The sequence below is a fragment of the Garra rufa genome, chromosome 6 (genome assembly GCF_049309525.1).
Source record: "Garra rufa chromosome 6, GarRuf1.0, whole genome shotgun sequence".
NCBI classification, from domain to species: Eukaryota; Metazoa; Chordata; class Actinopteri; order Cypriniformes; family Cyprinidae; genus Garra; species Garra rufa.
The window spans coordinates 51974658-51992332 of NC_133366.1; the positions used below are offsets into that span (position 1 = coordinate 51974658).

The 17675-nt window shown below is 33.5% G+C and overlaps 1 protein-coding gene across 1 annotated transcript in view; it reads right to left on the reverse strand.

The window, feature by feature from the left end:
* LOC141336974 (glypican-5-like) overlaps nt 1-2887 on the reverse strand; it is a 164670-nt gene extending 161783 nt beyond the window's left edge. Inside the window, exon 1 of the mRNA XM_073842694.1 lies at nt 2548-2887. Within this exon, the coding sequence (XP_073698795.1) occupies nt 2548-2701 (154 nt within the window). The 5' untranslated portion in view covers nt 2702-2887. The remainder of the gene's footprint in view (nt 1-2547) is intronic.
* Nucleotides 2888-17675: the final 14788 nt, after the last annotated feature.

Consider the following 17675-nt stretch of genomic DNA (forward strand, 5'->3'; position numbering starts at 1 on the left):
ATACACAAAAAATGCTGAAAAATCAAAGAATTTGTGGAAACTGAAGGCTTTTTATTAAGAACACCAGGCGGCTTAACTGTACAGGACAAACTTGAAAACTTTTTGAATTTGCAGATCAGGAAATGTTTCAAATTTTAAGTTAAATTTGAAAATGTAACTTATTTTCTCTTCTGGGAATCACGTAACTACCTTCTGTAACCTCTAAAGTACAGTACTAAATGAAAAATAAGTATGATATTTAGGCAAAATAAGAAAAATGTACACATCTCCATTCTGTTCAAAAGTTTTCACCCCTCAGCTCTTAATGCATTGTTTTTCCTTCTGGAGCATCAGTGAGTGTTTGAACCTTCTGTAATAGTTGCATATGAGTCCCTTAGTTGTCCTCAGTTTGAAAAGATGGATCTCAAAATCATACAGTCACTGTTGGAAAGGGTTCAAATGCACTAAAAAGCTGGAAAACCAAAGAATTTGTAGGATCTGAAGGATTTTTCTGAAGAACAGCAGGCAGTTTAACTGTTCAGGACAAACAAAGAACTCATGAACAACTATCACTAAACAAAAAATAAATAAACAAAACAGCTGTGGATCATTCAGGTAACAACAGTATTCCAAATCAAGTGTATGTAAACTATAAATGCAACTATTATTTTCACTTGTGGACTATATGTTAATGTCTTGTATGTGAAACATCTGATTCAGGTCAGTAAAATATAACATCCATTTTGTTATTTCGGTAAAATAATTAACATTTTGCAGATTCTACAAGGTGTATGTAAACGTTTGACTTCAACTGTATATGAATTTGAATTCTACACATAAACCTAGCAATGTTTTCTCTAAATCTGTGATCACATTTGTGCAAAATTATATCTAAAAAAACAAAGACAGCTAACCTAAATCCACATTAAGTGCTATATTTAAACAGAGGACTGTTAGCAAAGGACCAAACAAAAGACATTAACTTGTGAGCTTCGGCATTTAAAAGAGGCTGTTAAATGCACAGAATACAGTATGCCTAGATTCCAAGTCAACTACTATAATTAAAGTTAATTACCTGATCTGTATGTAAAGAATGTTTCATAAAACTAAATCAGAACACTGTAAATTTTAACCTCTCCCAGTGCCAACCAAAATCTCTGGAATTCAGGATGAGCAATGAATATATAAACAGTAAGTTTTGGGTTGCACAAGACTTTACCAGCAAACCACACTAGCTCTAAATTCCTGTAAAACTCCGAAACGAACCTCTTCCAAACAGCACTTTGAAGTGAGCTCCATTTGATGACCTCTGTGGGAAACCGTGTACAAGATGTTCTCCTCGAGCCACTTAGCATCCATTAACGCAGCAAAGTTTGTCAAACTGGTTAGAGGTTGGCTTTTCCCTCAGATATAAGCAGCCAGAGACTATCAATATTCATTATTCAAAGAGGCCACAAAACTAGTTTCAGATCACAAGTGAGACGATTATCCAAACAACCTGCCAAAGGCCATTTTAGAGGATCAGAGTTCACATCCTCAGAGATATACTTGACAGCTGTTTAAACCAAACAGAGCATCTTTTAATGACTAATTACAGCTGGATTTTGCAGTCAAGTGGCACCAATTCGTTTCTGACCTTGTATATTGTATGATCTCGAGGAGTGATTTGAGAAAACAGCAAACTGGTTTTTAATCTCAGCTTGAGACTGAATACACGCCAAGGGAACCACTTTGAACTGCGTGAATGGGTTATGCTCTGAACCTAAATTCATCTTTTTGTAAACTGATTTGTTTTTATGATGTGAACACCAAGACCAAAAGATTACTCAAAAATACTTTCAAGGGAGCCTTTATCTCAATTCCCTGTCATGTACAAATTCTGAAAACTTAAAATCTTCCAGCCAACTTCAGATGATCTACTTCCAAATTCCTTTAGTAAGTGTGCTTTTCGTGAAAGCAAACCGAGAATCTTTTGGTCTGAGGTCTTTCGGGGGAACTGGGGATGCGAAACAACTTTAAGCGGTTAACTACAGCATGAGACACCATTCATTACCAGAGTTTATTTGAAAAGTAATTCCAGTCAGTCCAAACAGACAGCCTTTGAGTCCACGATTATTACCTCAAACTTCTAAAGCCGGTAAACGCGCCTTGCGGCTATGAATTGACTGAAGCGTCTTGAAAGCGTCATTTGAAGTTCATATATCAAGCGATGAAATATTTGGGGTGAATATCGCGAGGTTAATACAACTATTTAAGTCGTGTACATCTTCAATGCATGGAAACATGTTAAAGGTTTCAGAACTGAGGAGACAACAGGTTACCAGTTGAATTTCAGTTCGTTTATTTACCTTACGCGTTTCCGCATCAGGAATGATTTGCGATTCTACCTTTGAGAAACCGTGTTCTAAATAATCGGTATACAAATCTGACATTGCAAAGCGTTAGATTGTTTGGGGAATTTTTATATTTTAGAAGGGAACAGAAATGAATAGTTACTTTCTGACACAAAATTAGAAATGTCTTCGAAATACCTCACCACTGTCTCCATGAAAATTCAAAAGATCTTACCTGTTCTGGGTGTATCAGGTATTGATTTTACAGGTCCAATTTCCTTCAATTGAAAAACTTTACGCACTTCATCGCAGTTCATTAAAGTCCCTCGACACAGATCGATGATGAAAACCGCAAAAAACGCATAGACCAAAACTCCGCGCATCCCCATCTCCAGAAGGGTTTATCCGTTCAGTGAAAAACTAGAAACGCGGGTGATGTTTAAGTTAACGTAAGGTCTCAGAAAACTTGCTTGATGAAAACAGCAGTGAGTTTAGATAAAGAAAAGGATATTTAAGAGACACACACGCCTAGGGAAGGTTTCGCGCAGGACCTTCAAAAAGAGCGCAATGAGTGTGTTGGTGAAAGACGGAGCTGTCAAGAGAGAATGGGCGGAATCAGTGTAGTCAGACTGGAAAGAGAAAAGCCCCTTCAGTATAGCATCTACACGACTGACGAAGCGGACAACTAGTAGCCTATGTTACAATATCGAGAGCTTATGAGAGCGTAGCGTCGCAACATTTTCTGAATTAGCTATGGACGCGTTTTGAACCCTAATAAGACAAAACTGGAAGTCTTAAAAGTGTACAGACTATAATTTTACGATATATTTTACGATTAGTCAGAGTTAGCTAAACAAATCGCTGTTGCGTGAGGTGGTAACCATAGCAACAGCGCTCGATTGCCGTTAGAACGATATATCGACGTTACTGTATATAGTTACAGATTTAAACGCAAAAGTCACTGCGCTGGAGGCGTCGAAAAAAATAGCTGATTTGTTTTTTTATCCTCTATGTTGGTGCCCTTCAACGTGCACACTCTGTCAACATTGTATAGCCCTATGTATGTGAAAATAGACGTTTTAAAAGCTTGATTAAATGGCGTGATAATAACCTATAAACCTGGAGTGGAACACTAAATAAAAACATTACTTCTCCAGAGAAGTGCGAGCATATGGAATCTCTCAAACAGGTTGCAATAGAGCCATCTATTGGACAAATACTCAAACTACAGGTATCACAACACGAGTTTAATTACTCTTGGCTTCGATATCAAGTTTATATAGTAATAATTTAAAAAAAAAAAATTAAATCACGTGTTTATACTTCCTAAATAACAATAACTTGTCAACAAAATCATCTTGTTTGAGAGTAGGATCTGTTATTATTTATCTCAGTTCATTCCGTTTTTAATAGCTGGTTATACTATTGCAGAGAGCATTATAAAGCAAACAACACTCAATACAGATAAACTGACCAGGCAGATTGAAAAGCTTTGAATACTCACACATTTGCTGCACGTCCCTATGGATAAACCTCAAATGCATTTTAAACTCAAACAGACAGAACTTGTTCTCTTTAAAATGAACAAGCTGCTCATCTTTACAGTGAGCTACACAAAACCTCCCTACATTCCACTGCACAGCAGCTGGATACCATGGTAATGTTCCAGCAGAAAGAACTTCAGATGGAAATGCACAATAAAATAATTGTTACTTTGGATTTAGAGGCTGTTTTTCCTCATTTCTCATCTCACAACACAAAGGTATCAATATATATATATATATACATACATAGGTCAAAGATGTAAAAGGGTTTAAGCATAAAAACAATAGTGTAATACTGCTTTAAAAAATTGTTCTCCCCCAAAAAAATATTTTAAAGTTTTAATTTCATTGCATTTTGTTTGTTTTTCTGAGCAAAAAATAAATATCATAAATGTTTCCCCTAACTTACAGAAGACACCCACTAAAATGGCATTCAGTGTAAGTATTGTCAAGCATATTTACAACAAAAACCTATTTATTCCGTGTTAAAATATGAATTACTTTCACCCCAAACACTAATTTGTTGTAATTCCACATTTAAAAAACATTGCCACTATCCTAGGTTTTTGGATATTTAAAAGTAAGAATATTGAACTTATTTAAAACAAAATATGTACAAGTCAGAATAAGCATGTTATTTGAAGTTAACAGTGTTACACTGAATGACAACGTAACATTATTTCAACCAAATTTTGAATACAAAACCTTATTTGAAACCTTAAAAGTAGACACTACACATTTAATATGCTTTCTATGGACATAAAATCACTTTTGTAAATTTCTTTTGACAGGGAAAATGTCTTAAAACCAAATATTTTGTAGCAATAGCCAAAAATGCATATCATGTGTCAAAATTATTGATTTTTCTTTTATGGCAAAAATCATTAGGATATTAAGTAAAGATCATGCTCCATTAATATATTGTGTAAATTTCCTACCATAAATATCAAAACCTAACTTTAGATTGCTAAGAACTTCATTTGGACAACTTTAAAGGCAATTTCTTTGCACCCTCAGAAATTCGGATTTTCAAATAGTTGCATCTCAGCCAGATATTATTAAAAAAAAAAAAAAATGCCCCTTACAACTGGTTTTAATATGGTATATAAAAGTTTAAGACCACCCCTCTGCATTAAGCATGTTCACTAAGAGGGATACTAGATAACTTGGCTCACTCTGCATTTTCATAATTGGATTTAACAAAGCAAATGAACAGCTGACAGACAGCATTGAATTTGTTCATGTTGGTCCAGTAAAACCATCTGGATCCATTGAATATGGCACAAAATGAACAAGAGACCACCTTCTTTAAAAGAAAGTCAAATCTCTAGAACACAGGAAAACACCAAGACACTATTACACTAATAACCCCATCACAAACCACTGCGGTTAACACTTACCAGTCCAAATGCCTCACATCCTGTAAGAGTGACAAAAGTTAGTAAACATTTTAAAGAATTGATAAACACTAAAGACATTTCACATATTAATCTTTTATTGAAAATATCTGCATTAAAAAACAAACAACTACTGATGTCCAAAAAAAGCTAATTTAGTATTTTTAAAATAAATAAATGTAAAAAAATGAAACATTACAAATACAATGATGAAAACTTCCAAAGCGAATGGTGAACTTCCAAAAAACAAAAACCCTACTTGTGGGGTACAATCTCCACAATCCTCTACAGGCCGGGACAAGTGCAATACCTTCCAAACACACAGCATTGCGACCAATCCCAACCTGTGCAGAAAGGGACCAAACGGCTCCAAAAAGCGGTTCTCGGATGCGAGCTGCCACAGTCAGTTTTGCATGGATTTGCACAGCGCACAGTCTTAAAAAGCTGAATGCAAACCAGCAAAACTGACCGGGGTCCAGCAAAGGTTGCGGTTACAGAAGCGGCACAGATACCTCAGGAGCGCTTGCGAGAATCTTCGGATCCTAGATGCATTTAGCTAGAAGTACTTCAAGTGCTCACACTGCAGTAGATGACAGAAATACTACCTGCACTATAAGCACTTTAGCACTGCTGAAACTCAAACACAATAGCAACACAGGCAGCTTTACTTAAAAGGGGAAAAAATAAAAATAGCCAACTTTTCAGATTTCAAATCAGAATTTAGGAAACGTGGAGAAGCAGCAGGCCACCATCAGTTTTGCATAGATTTGCACAACTCCTGTTTTCTTGTAGTGCAACTATGCAAAACTAGCAGAGAACTGCACCAAAGAAAAAAAAAAGAATTAATTCACATTTTACACAGATGAAAGTCACAGTCCCTCGTGCCAGAAGGAGCACTTAGGGCAGTAGGTGCTAGTCTACTTCACTATCTGCACTAGATGCACCTTAGCACAAAGCCGTTAGGTAGGTGTCTTGGTGAAGGGTGCTTGGCGGAGGGAAGAGGCAATGGTCAAGTGTATTGCTAGAAGTGCCTCCACTGCAGTAGATATTCCATAATACTACCTGCACTGTAAGCACTTTGACAATACATTGACATCCACACCAAGAATGGACGAAAGCCTCCAAAGAACTTGCGGGCTTGCAAAGAACTACTCCCATCTTTCTTGAGGTTTCTGAGAGGGAAAAGGGGAGAAACACTTGAGTTAGTTCATTGCCCACATTAGAATTCAAAAGCAAAAAAAAGAGAAAAATTCTAAATGGGATTGACTTTCTGTACTAGGCTACAAAAGCGAGGGCCTCATGGCAAAGCACATGTCACACGGGCACTGCGGTACCATTCACGTTCACTACTTTGACGGTGCATCGCTCTTTAAAATAAGCCAGCTCCACCAAACCAGCATTACCTAGTTCGCTCCCTCCGTTTCGAAGGTGCATTTCACTATCAATTTCCAAGTTATGAGAACTAGAGTTGAGCGAGTGAATGAATTGCGCAGCCTGCGGACCGCGCCGTCTGTCTGTGGCGCATGCGCAGTGAGGCGCTCCCTGGTCACCCCTCCCCCCCAACCCGAAACAATCTGCACTAACATGGCGCCGTTGAGTTCACGAGCCGGATCATTCTTCGCTTAAAAACTACTGTAATAGACAACGACTCATAAGTTAAACGTGTCAAACAGGTAGAAACAAGAATACGAGGCTGGGGGATAAAGCAGCGCGTTGTTGCTTTCGCGTTCGGCTGATGTTGAAGACAGCGATAGCCGCTAATGCTAAGCTAACTAGCTGGGATTGTGATTTAAACGTGCACTCAAAATTGTTAAAAACAACGAAATGTCTTAACATCAACAAATAGCATCTACAAGAAGCGTTTCCTGACTGAAACCAGCCGGCTAACACTTAAACTGACGTTACAACGGCTAACTTAGTGCAGCCTAGCACAATCCATTCCCTATTAAAACAACTCTTTAAAAGCCCCAACAAGCTCATGGTGTGGCTAATTGACTTTAATCATTTTAACAACGTATCTCTAAACACATAACACAGAAAGTGCTCGCCAAAAGCGAGGATGTTTTTGTCCAGCGCGCCGCTAAGCTAGCCAGTGCGCGCGCGGCCTACGCGTCCCCCCATGTGCTACTGCTTTGTTCTGGAGGCACTTTAACTCGCACGCTCAACAGAACGCGAAAACATCACTCTCCAAGTCGAAAAACAACTTAATTCGCAACCGACTAGGCGAATGCGTGTTTACGCGCGCGTATCGCAGAGCCGCGCGGTGAAATAAAATAGTTGGTAGTTGCATTGCAGCAAGCATGCTTTTCAAATCTCCCACATTCTCCCCAACTATGGAGGTGGAGAGGACTACCATGCGCCACTTACTACATTGTTTGTATCACCGTCGTTGTCGCTCGCAAACGCGGAGTTACGAAATCATGCGCGGAAATCATTTCGTACGTGTTTAAGCGGGAAAACGCCATGGAGTTTGTGAGACTAAAAGCCAGGAAAAATTAACAACAGGTTCCTGGTCAATAACGCACAGTAAGACTCACCAGTGAAATCCACCATCTTCACTCACTTGCCGTTTACTGCCGCTGCTCTGGACAAAACTGGTGCGTAAACTTAAAAGTAGACCGCGATCGCGTGAAACGCGCACAGCGCGCATCCGACGCGAAGTGAAACTTCTGCGAAAAGGACTTTCTTAATCGTAGTAAAATTGCAAAAGTGGCGCGAAGGCGACCTGCCTTGAACCATGTGGGTGAATGAAGGGCGGCTCCCGTTGAACGTAAATATCTACAACCCCCAACTCCTTCATTAGCATAAATAAACTACTTCCGATCTTTAGCCCTCCGACCAATCGAAAAGAAAGGGGGAAAAAACGAGCCAACAGGCATGGACGCTTAGATGTCCTTATTAGTCATGCAATAAATAATAATCATCATAATAAAATCGGAATCGAACCTGAAAAGCGAAAAAGTGATGTGAGCTACGGTCGCAGCTGAAATGTTTTAATTTAAAATATAATCGAGTGCAAAAAAGTTTTTGAGTAACATATACAAACATGTTATTAGTAATGTATCGTTTATTACAAACACACAAACACCTGCGCCTTCTTAGATGGAGAAGTTCAATCAAAAAAATGTAAAATGTGTATATAAAATGTAAATAGTTGTTGTAGGTTTTATTTAAATGTTATGTGTGATTTATTGATTTGTTTTGGCTAATATATTGAAGGTTTGATGTGGTTTTATTTATTATTATTATTATATATTTTTGGCAGTGCATGTCCAAAGATAAAAGATAATGTATATTGGAACTGTATTACATTTTATTAAAAACTGAAATGTTTTAAGTTAAATAATAATAATAATGATAATGAAGTACAAAAGTTTTTGAGTAACATATACATACAATGTTATTAGTAATGTATTGTTTATTACAAACACACAAACACCCTGCACCTTCTTAGATGGAGAAGTTTAATCAAAAAAATGTAAAATGTGTATATAAATTGTAAATAGTTGTTGTAGGTTTTATTTAAATGTTATGTATGATTTATTGATTTGTTTTGGCTAATATACTGAGGGTTTGATGTGGTTTTACTTATTATAATTATTATTATTATATATATATATTTTTTTTGTCAGTACATCTCCAATGATAAAATATAATGTGTATTGGAACTGTATTACATTTTATTAAAAACTAAATTGTTTTAAGTCTAATAATAATAATACTAATAATAATAATAATAATGAAGTACAAAAAAGTTTTGGAGTAAACATATACAGACTATATGTTATTAGAAATATATTATTTACTAGAATACTCTCCATCGTCTTGAATAAGTTAAATCTAAACGTGTATATAAATTGTAAATAGCTGTAGGTTTTATTTAAATGTTATGATTTATTTATTTGTTTTGGCTAATATACTCAGGGTTTGATATATATTTTTGGCAGTGCAACTCCAAAGACGAAAGATAATATTTATTTGAACTGTATTAAAAACTGAAATATTTTAAGTTAAGTAATAATAATAATAATAATAATAATAATAATAATAATAAAGTGCAAAAATGTTTTTGAACATATGCATACCATGTTATTAGAAATTCAATTTGAAGTTTAATTATAAGAAATTTTAAAGAAAGTTTGAAATCATTTTTCTTGTCATACATACTCCAATAATTTTTTACATTTTTTAATGAAAATCATTGGCTATTTGTAAATGCACAATTTTAAAAGAGCGAGAAAATTGGTTAAAATATATGATTTTTAATGCTTTTTAATGTAATGTTTTTAACAACTAACATACATATACGACATTCGATTTTTTTATCATAAAAAGATAATATGTGATCAAGAAAACCAGTCATAAAGAGTACTTTTTTTTTTTTTTTTTTTTTTGAAAATGAGGTTTATACATTATCTGAAAGATGAATAAATAAGGACAATATTTGGCCTTTAAAGTTGTCCAAAAGAAGTTCTTAGCAATGCATATTACTAATCAAAAATGAAGTTTTGATTACAGTAGAAAATTTACAAAATATCCTCATGGAACATGATCTTAATATCCTAATGATTTTTGACATTAATTTCGGCCCATCCAATGTATTTTTGGCTATTGCTACAAATATACCAGTGCTACTTAAGACTGGTTTTGTGGTTCAGGGTCACATAAGTACTGTTCCTCTTCTTTTTATACCTCTGTATTTCATTTTGCATTAAATGATTAAGTGAGGAAGCTGTTTTTTAACAACCCTACATTATAGATAATTTTTGCACCAACATGTTTTGAGTTAATTGTAAAGATGGTTTGCAATGACACGCGAAGAGAGAAAGAATAAGCGAACTACATGATGTGTATCCATGTCGTATTGTTTAAACATAATGTGTTCGTGTTACTATAGGTGGAATTCCTTTTGATCAAGCAGAATATGTGCATGTGTTCCTCTTTGTTCCTCACAAAGTCTTCGGACGGCCAGAGTTGGAGTGAGCTACGGGCAGGTCTTGTGCTTGATCGCTGGCTTGTAACCTTCCCAACCCCCATTCCAATTCAGGACTTTGAGAACAGGCTCTTTTGCTCAATGGGGGCAGATTTCAGGCCTCACATGGACGTGGGGGTCACATTCGGCTTAAGGCCGCCTCTTGGTCAACACCCCGTTCCCCTGTGTCTCCGGACAAAGGATGCAATTCCATTTCGGAGGGAGGGAAGGAGGGAGGATATGATGAAGCTCAGAGACCTGGAGAAAAGAGAAGAGAAACAAATCAGAACTGAAGAGAATGTCAAAAATACAAGTAGAAGGAAAATGTAGATCATTTCCACCATTTTGGAGATTGCATCTAAGAGCAAGAGAAAAAGGAGGATGTAGAAGGAAGTTCATTCTTTAAGAAGGAAGAATGGCGGACAGGCAGGAAGAGGAACCATCCTGTTTCTTTGCTTGATTTTTTTTTCTCTTTGCTTGTTCTCTCTCACTGTGTCTTCTTCCTTATCTCTCTCTCTCTTTCCCTCTCTCTGTCTCTTCCTCTCTTAAAATGGCAGCAGACTCCTCCCACTTTAGGGGGCCAGGCGAAATTTTTTGTTTGTCTTGAAAAAGCAAAGCCAGGAATTGTCACTGTTGGTGACCTGAGGTCAAGCAGACTCACTTCTCTCTACCGCCTGCCATTCAGCTGGGAAATCTCACACACGAACACCCTGCGTCGTCTTGGAAGGAGAAATTTAATCAACAAATTAAAAAATAATAATAATTTAAAAATGGTTACAAAGAGTTCATTTGCAAAAACAGATTTAAAAATGTTCAAAAATCATGTTTTTGTCAAATAGCATTTAGGTTGTTTTGATTAAATAACATTAACTAATAAACACAGCTAACACAATAAAAACTAATAAAAAATATAATTTATGAAAATTAATAAACACGTTATCTGTTTTTGCATGAACTCTTCAAACACTCTTAAAAATAAAGGTGCTTCACGATGCCATAGAAGATTTTTTTTTTTTTTTTTTTTTGTCTAAATAGTTCCAGAACCTTTAACATCTGAAGAACCTTTCTGTTTCACAAAAGGTTCTTTGTGGCGAAAGAAAGTTCTTCAGATTATAAAAAGTTAAGAAAGAAATGGTCTGAATGGTTCTTTGTGGAACCAAAAATGGTTCTTCTTTGGCATCGCTGTGAAGAACCTTTTAAAGCACCTTTATTTTTAAGAGTGTATATAAACTCTAAACAGCTGTTTTAAATTGTATTTATTTTTTGTTGATTTATTTTGGTTAATGTACTGAGGTTTTAATGGGCTTTTATTTACTACTTTTTAATATAGTTATAGTTAAATAGTTAAAGTGAGCAGCTGTTTATAGAAATTTAATTAGAAATTTAATCAACAAATAAAAAAATGAATACGAGTTTATTTGTAAAAACAGAAAACTCCATTTTTTAAAACGTTCAAAAATTATGCTTTTTAGTTCTGCATTCCAAGACATATCAGTCAAACAGCAGTTGGGTTGTTTTGATTAAATAATATTAACTAAAAAATGTAACTAACACAATTAAAACATGATTTATAAAAATGATGAAAAACGTTGTTTTTGCAGATTAACTCTTCATACACTCTTAAAAATAAAGGTGCTTCACGATGCCATAAGAACCTTTTTTGTCTAAATGGTTCCATAAAGAACCTTTAACATCTGAAGAACTTTCTGTTTTACAAAAGGTTCTTTGTGGCGAAAGAAAGTTCTTCAGATTATAAAAAGTTAAGAAAGAAATGGTTCTTTAAAGAACCTTTGACTGAATGGTTCTTTGTGGAACTAAAAATGGTGTGTATAAGTGTATATAAACTCTAAACAGCTGTTTTAAATTGTATTTATTTTTTGTTGATATATTTTGGCTAATGTACTGAGGTTTTAATGGGCTTTTATTTACTACTTTTTAATATAGTTATAGTTAAAGTGAGCAGCTGTTTATAGAAATTTAATTAGAAATTTAATCAAAAAATAAAAAAATGAATACGAGTTTATTTGTAAAAACAGAAAACTTATTTTTTAAAACGTTCAAAAATCATGCTTTTTAGTTCTGCATTCCAAGTAATATCAGTCAAACAGCAGTTGGGTTGTTTTGATTAAATAATATTAACTAAAAAATGTAACTAACACAATTAAAACATGATTTATAAAAATGATAAAAAACGTTGTTTTTGCAGATTAACTCTTCATACACTCTTAAAAATAAAGGTGCTTCACGATGCCATAAGAACCTTTTTTGTCTAAATGGTTCCATAAAGAACTTTTAACATCTGAAGAACTTTCTGTTTTACAAAAGGTTCTTTGTGGCGAAAGAAAGTTCTTCAGATTATAAAAAGTTAAGAAAGAAATGGTTCTTTAAAGAACCTTTGACTGAATGGTTCTTTGTGGAACTAAAAATGGTGTGTATAAGTGTATATAAACTCTATAAACAGCTGTTTTAAATTGTATTTATTTTTTGTTGATATATTTTGGCTAATGTACTGAGGGTTTAATGGGCTTTTATTTACTATTTTGCTTAAATAGTTAAAGTGAGCAACGGTAACAAAAAATTTATTATATCATATATTTATTGATTTTAAACATTACTCTGAAGAAAAAAAAATGGTGTAAGATTTACTTAATTTAGAAATTAGTGCGAAATTAGTAGTAGTAAAGGTGCTTTAAAAGGATCTTCACAGCGATGCCATATAGAGGAACCATTTTTGGTTCCACAAACAACCATTCAGACAAAGGTTCTTTAAAGAACCATTTCTTTCTTACCTTTTCATTACCTTGAAGAACGTTCTTTCGCCACAAAGAACCTTTTGTGAAACAGAATGGTTCTTCAGATGTTAAAGGTTCTTTATGGAACCATTTAGACCAAAAGGTTCTTCTATGGCATCGTGAAGCACCTTTATTTGTTTTTACATTTTTTACATTGAACTGCATTGTGTTTTAGAGTTAACAGAAATTTCCGTTAAATTAATGGATAATGAGCTGCCTTTTCTGGTATTTTATAGAAATAATTCAGATGATATATTTTCAAGTAATCTTTGTTTTATTTGCAACTACAAACCATTTTTTTTACAGTGTTGTATTAATTCATCTTAGCCTCGAAGTGAAGCTGCTTTTCTTTAAACCTAAACACATATTCAATATTTAAATAATCTTTATTATGCAAATGCTGGAGAATCGCTAAACTGACAAAAACACACATTGGATTCTTCCAGATGTATGTGGAAAAACAACTAAATTATGGAGCATTTCAAAGGTTTTATAAGTCTCTGCCAAACCTCTTCAAATACATTTTGCAAGTAGTTGTAAATACATGACGACAGTGTTCACAAAATATCATTCTTTTATTTATGTTTATATTTTACTGAAGCAATATGCAACATTTTATGATTGTAATCTGGTTTAAACATGTTTTTTGTTTGTATAGAATGATAGAGACTTATTTTTAATCTAATTTGATTGTTTCTGTTACTTTTTGTATTATCTTATTGCTCTTTAATTAAAGCATAAACATTTACAGCTTTTAAATAAATACTAAATTCCTTGATGGCCGCTTATTTCATTCAAATGTGTTTTCAATAACTATCAGGGAGCTTTCGTACTGTAAACAAGTCAGGATTATTATTTATAACTATTTATAACTGAACTGGGTTATTTAGAGAATATTTCTTCAGTAAAATATATAGAAGATCATACATTAACATTTAATTCTGGAGTTATATGTGATATAAAACCTTAATTCGTTGTTGTCAGGTAACCAAAACAATCTAAATGAACAGGTTTTATTTGAATCCAAACTATTGTTTAGAATTGAATCATACTGACAAAATTGAGTTAACAACAACAGAAGGGAAGTTATAAATGTTTGCAGTTTAAATGTCTCTTTTGAGTTGCCGGCTGTGTTTCTTTTCTATTGTTTTTGTTTTTATTCAATGCAAAGCGTATTATATAACTGTTGTATTCTAACAACTGATGTTGTTTTTGTAAGTGGGTGAAGGAAGTGTTCCTGTTTGAACTTGTTTCGAAGGATGTCTAACTGCATTGTGTTGTTTTTTAGCATCTTTGGGGAAAAAAAGTCTTTAGAGCAAATGTGCTCTTTCTCTTTTTATTTTTTCTTTCTCCTGAAAATGCTATCGCATTGGACCAAAATGTCTTTTCTCACACAACAACCTACCAAAAAAAAAATCAATAACTTTTTTACTTTCGAGGATTTTTCTCCTCACCTTGTTGTGGTGTTCATGGTCAAAAAGGACATGCCTACTAAAAAAATTGCTTGTAAATCTCTCATTATGCTATAACAAAATCTTCGATTCAATCTTTTCGTCAACTTGTTTTCTTTCAATTAGTACAGGTTTTGTATTTCTTTTTTAAACGGATTAATAATTTGCTTTATTAATCTGATCTTATTTACCTCCGTTTTTAATTGAACATTTAAAGAATTATCCATAAATAATCAAATAATGTTTTCTTTTTTCAATTTGAAAGCTCAGATCAACAAGACATAAGTCAATTCTAAAAATAAATACAAAACCTGTGCTAACAAGAAAACAAATTGACAAAAAGATTTAATTTAACATTTAGTGATAGTACAATGAAAGATTTACAAGCAATTTTTAAAAGATTGCACATTTTGACCAGGACCGTCAAATTAGGATTTCCAGCACAGTATATATAATTAATATATAACATTTCACATGTCTGAATGCCACTGAATTAAACAATAAAATACAACAGCATCTGTCTCAAATTCTGCAGGAACTTTTCTTTTTAATGTCACTTCTATTTATTATTTTAGCTTAATGTTTTTAGCTGGTGTTCTTGTGATTTGTAGTGGATTTAATTTCTCCTCAAGTTCGTATAAGTTTCCTAGTAGAAGTACAGTAACTGTTTATTACTTTCAAACTGTACAAACTTCATTTTGTCAGATGCTTTGCTAAAAAAAGGCGCTTCTTTAGAATAAATGACACTTTTAAAAGTGTTTATAAAGTGTTTACAACAGTTTTTAAAGATTCTAAATGATCAAAACTTTGCTAAAAAGCTAAAAAGTCGAACACATTGGCCTTTCAGTATAATTGTAAAAACATCCACCTTCAGCTAGAGGTTCATGTGTCTTCTTGCAGTTTAATCTGATTTTTGTCAAATATAATTGTAAGAATAACTTTAATATTATAGGCTCATTATTATATTTCAAGATGAACACTTACTAGATTAAGGAGAATAAGTTTACTTGATTATTCACACATTATTTTTTAAGTAAATCCCGTTAAAAATGTATCAAATATGGTTAAGTTTTTGAAGAACATTTGTTCGTTCAACTCTCAATCAATTGCACTGCATTATGTGTTTTAACAGAGCTTTGATCATAAAACTAAGCATTTAAATATTATACAATAGAAACAATCGGACAGTATTAAGAGAGATGTGACAACTGATATTTAAATGCATTTATGTAAGAATCTGCTATTATAAATATCTGATTTAAGATATATTTATAATAATTTACTGCATGCATAAGAATTTCATCTTACTTTTTGGCCATAAAACAAACATCAATCATGATTTTGCTTAATTTGGGGCTCGGAATAAAATGTAGGTGTTTTTTATTCTTCCTCAAGTATGAGCTCCATGCATACTTGTGCTTTATCATATGTGATCCATAAAAACCTGATGTATAGTTCTATTTCGGGAACTGTTTTATTATTTTATTATATTTTATTTTATTCTTAAATTTCTTTTTTTTTTCTAATGAAGGTTTTTAAAATTCCTCTCAATCTGCAGCAGATTGGCGTCTGAACTCCCTCCATCCCACTTCAATCTCTGTGTCATATTTGTATTTTTTTTTAATCACTTTTAAGCCAATGAGAAACCAAACCATATCAGCGATTTCCAGATGATTTCCAGCCTTTAATATTTCAGAACTGAGGAACACTTTGTGATCAAACATGTTTTTGAACACCATAAGCAGGTCCTTCGAGAAGCAACGTCATCAGCCATCAATGTCAGAAATATTACAGACCATTAGAGAGGACTAGGAACTGGACACTTTCCAGAAGTGCAACTTTAGATCGATCCCATGATTCTCCCAAGAACCCCTTAAGATCAAACTTAACATTAAAGTAGGAGGCTAATTATAACATCATCTTATGAAAACCAATTATAAACAGTTTATTATTGCATCATAAACAAACAGACAGAAATGCATGCTTCAAACGACTCTTGCACTTTCAAATGCTAAGATATTTTTTATTATTATTACTAGAGTAGACTATTTGATCTACGAAAATGGTTAAAGCTTTATTATCTAAACTCGATTTAGATTTTGGTCAGAAGAACATTAAACAATTAAAGGCGAGACACTGCAGGTAAATAGGGTAAAAAAAAAATTAACTAATAGTTATCACCTTACCCAGTTAATTGATTACATTGATTATTTTTAATAAAAAAAAAATTTGTATTACAAGATTTCTAAAATGTTAGGTTTAAATATGCAAGTTAGCCGTTATTTAATGAAATATGCGCTAATTTGCATACATTTCTTCTACAAAAATCTAAACACTGGATGAAGTCAGTTTCAAAATACTTGTTTAATTTCTTTTTTTTTTTACATATTACAGTCAAATGTTTTTACAGAGGGGATTTTGGGTATCTCATTTTTTACTCCATACTTCAGAAAAAACTTAGAACAGACCGAAAACAATGTATTTTTACCATTTTTGGGGAAATAAAATGTTGTAAAAAATCAAGCAAATTATAAATGAACAAATCCCTCTGTAAAAACCTTCAGGATATAGACAGGAATACAAATGTAAAGTTTGGTGTGTGTAAGTGCTACTAAAGAGAAGATTTATGTCTCAGTGTAGGAGAAAAAACTCATTTTGAGAAAACGGCCTTTAAAAATATGGATTGTAATTGAAATCTATTGACACAAATAGATAAAGTGCTATAAAAGAAACACTTAAAAGTGTCTTTTGGGTGTTTTCTTTCCACTAGTCTGAAAAAACACTTTATGAAACACCAAAAAGCCCAAAATCTCAAACTTGACAGGGACATGAAAAACTGTGTTTTTGCCTGCAGTGTCTCCCCTTAAAGGGAAAATAAAACATTACTAATATTATTTTTACACATACAGCATTTTGGGGCCAGTTGTTCAAAGTAATCTGATTAGAATTAATTTAAATTGTTTCATTTTTAAATCACTGTTTGTAAACTCAGCATAACCATCAGAAATGAACCAGTCAGAAGTATTTTTTGTGTAAGTGCAATGCAAAACTTTCCTGAGATGCAAAAGCACCTGACAATTTTTCTTTCATCTCATGTCTCTTTAGGGGCTCAGTAGAGCACTAGTAATCCCCATTTGGTAATATGACAAAATGTGTTTCTGGATCATTATGTTCCAATCAAATTTTGCTTTGAAAAACCAGAAGAAA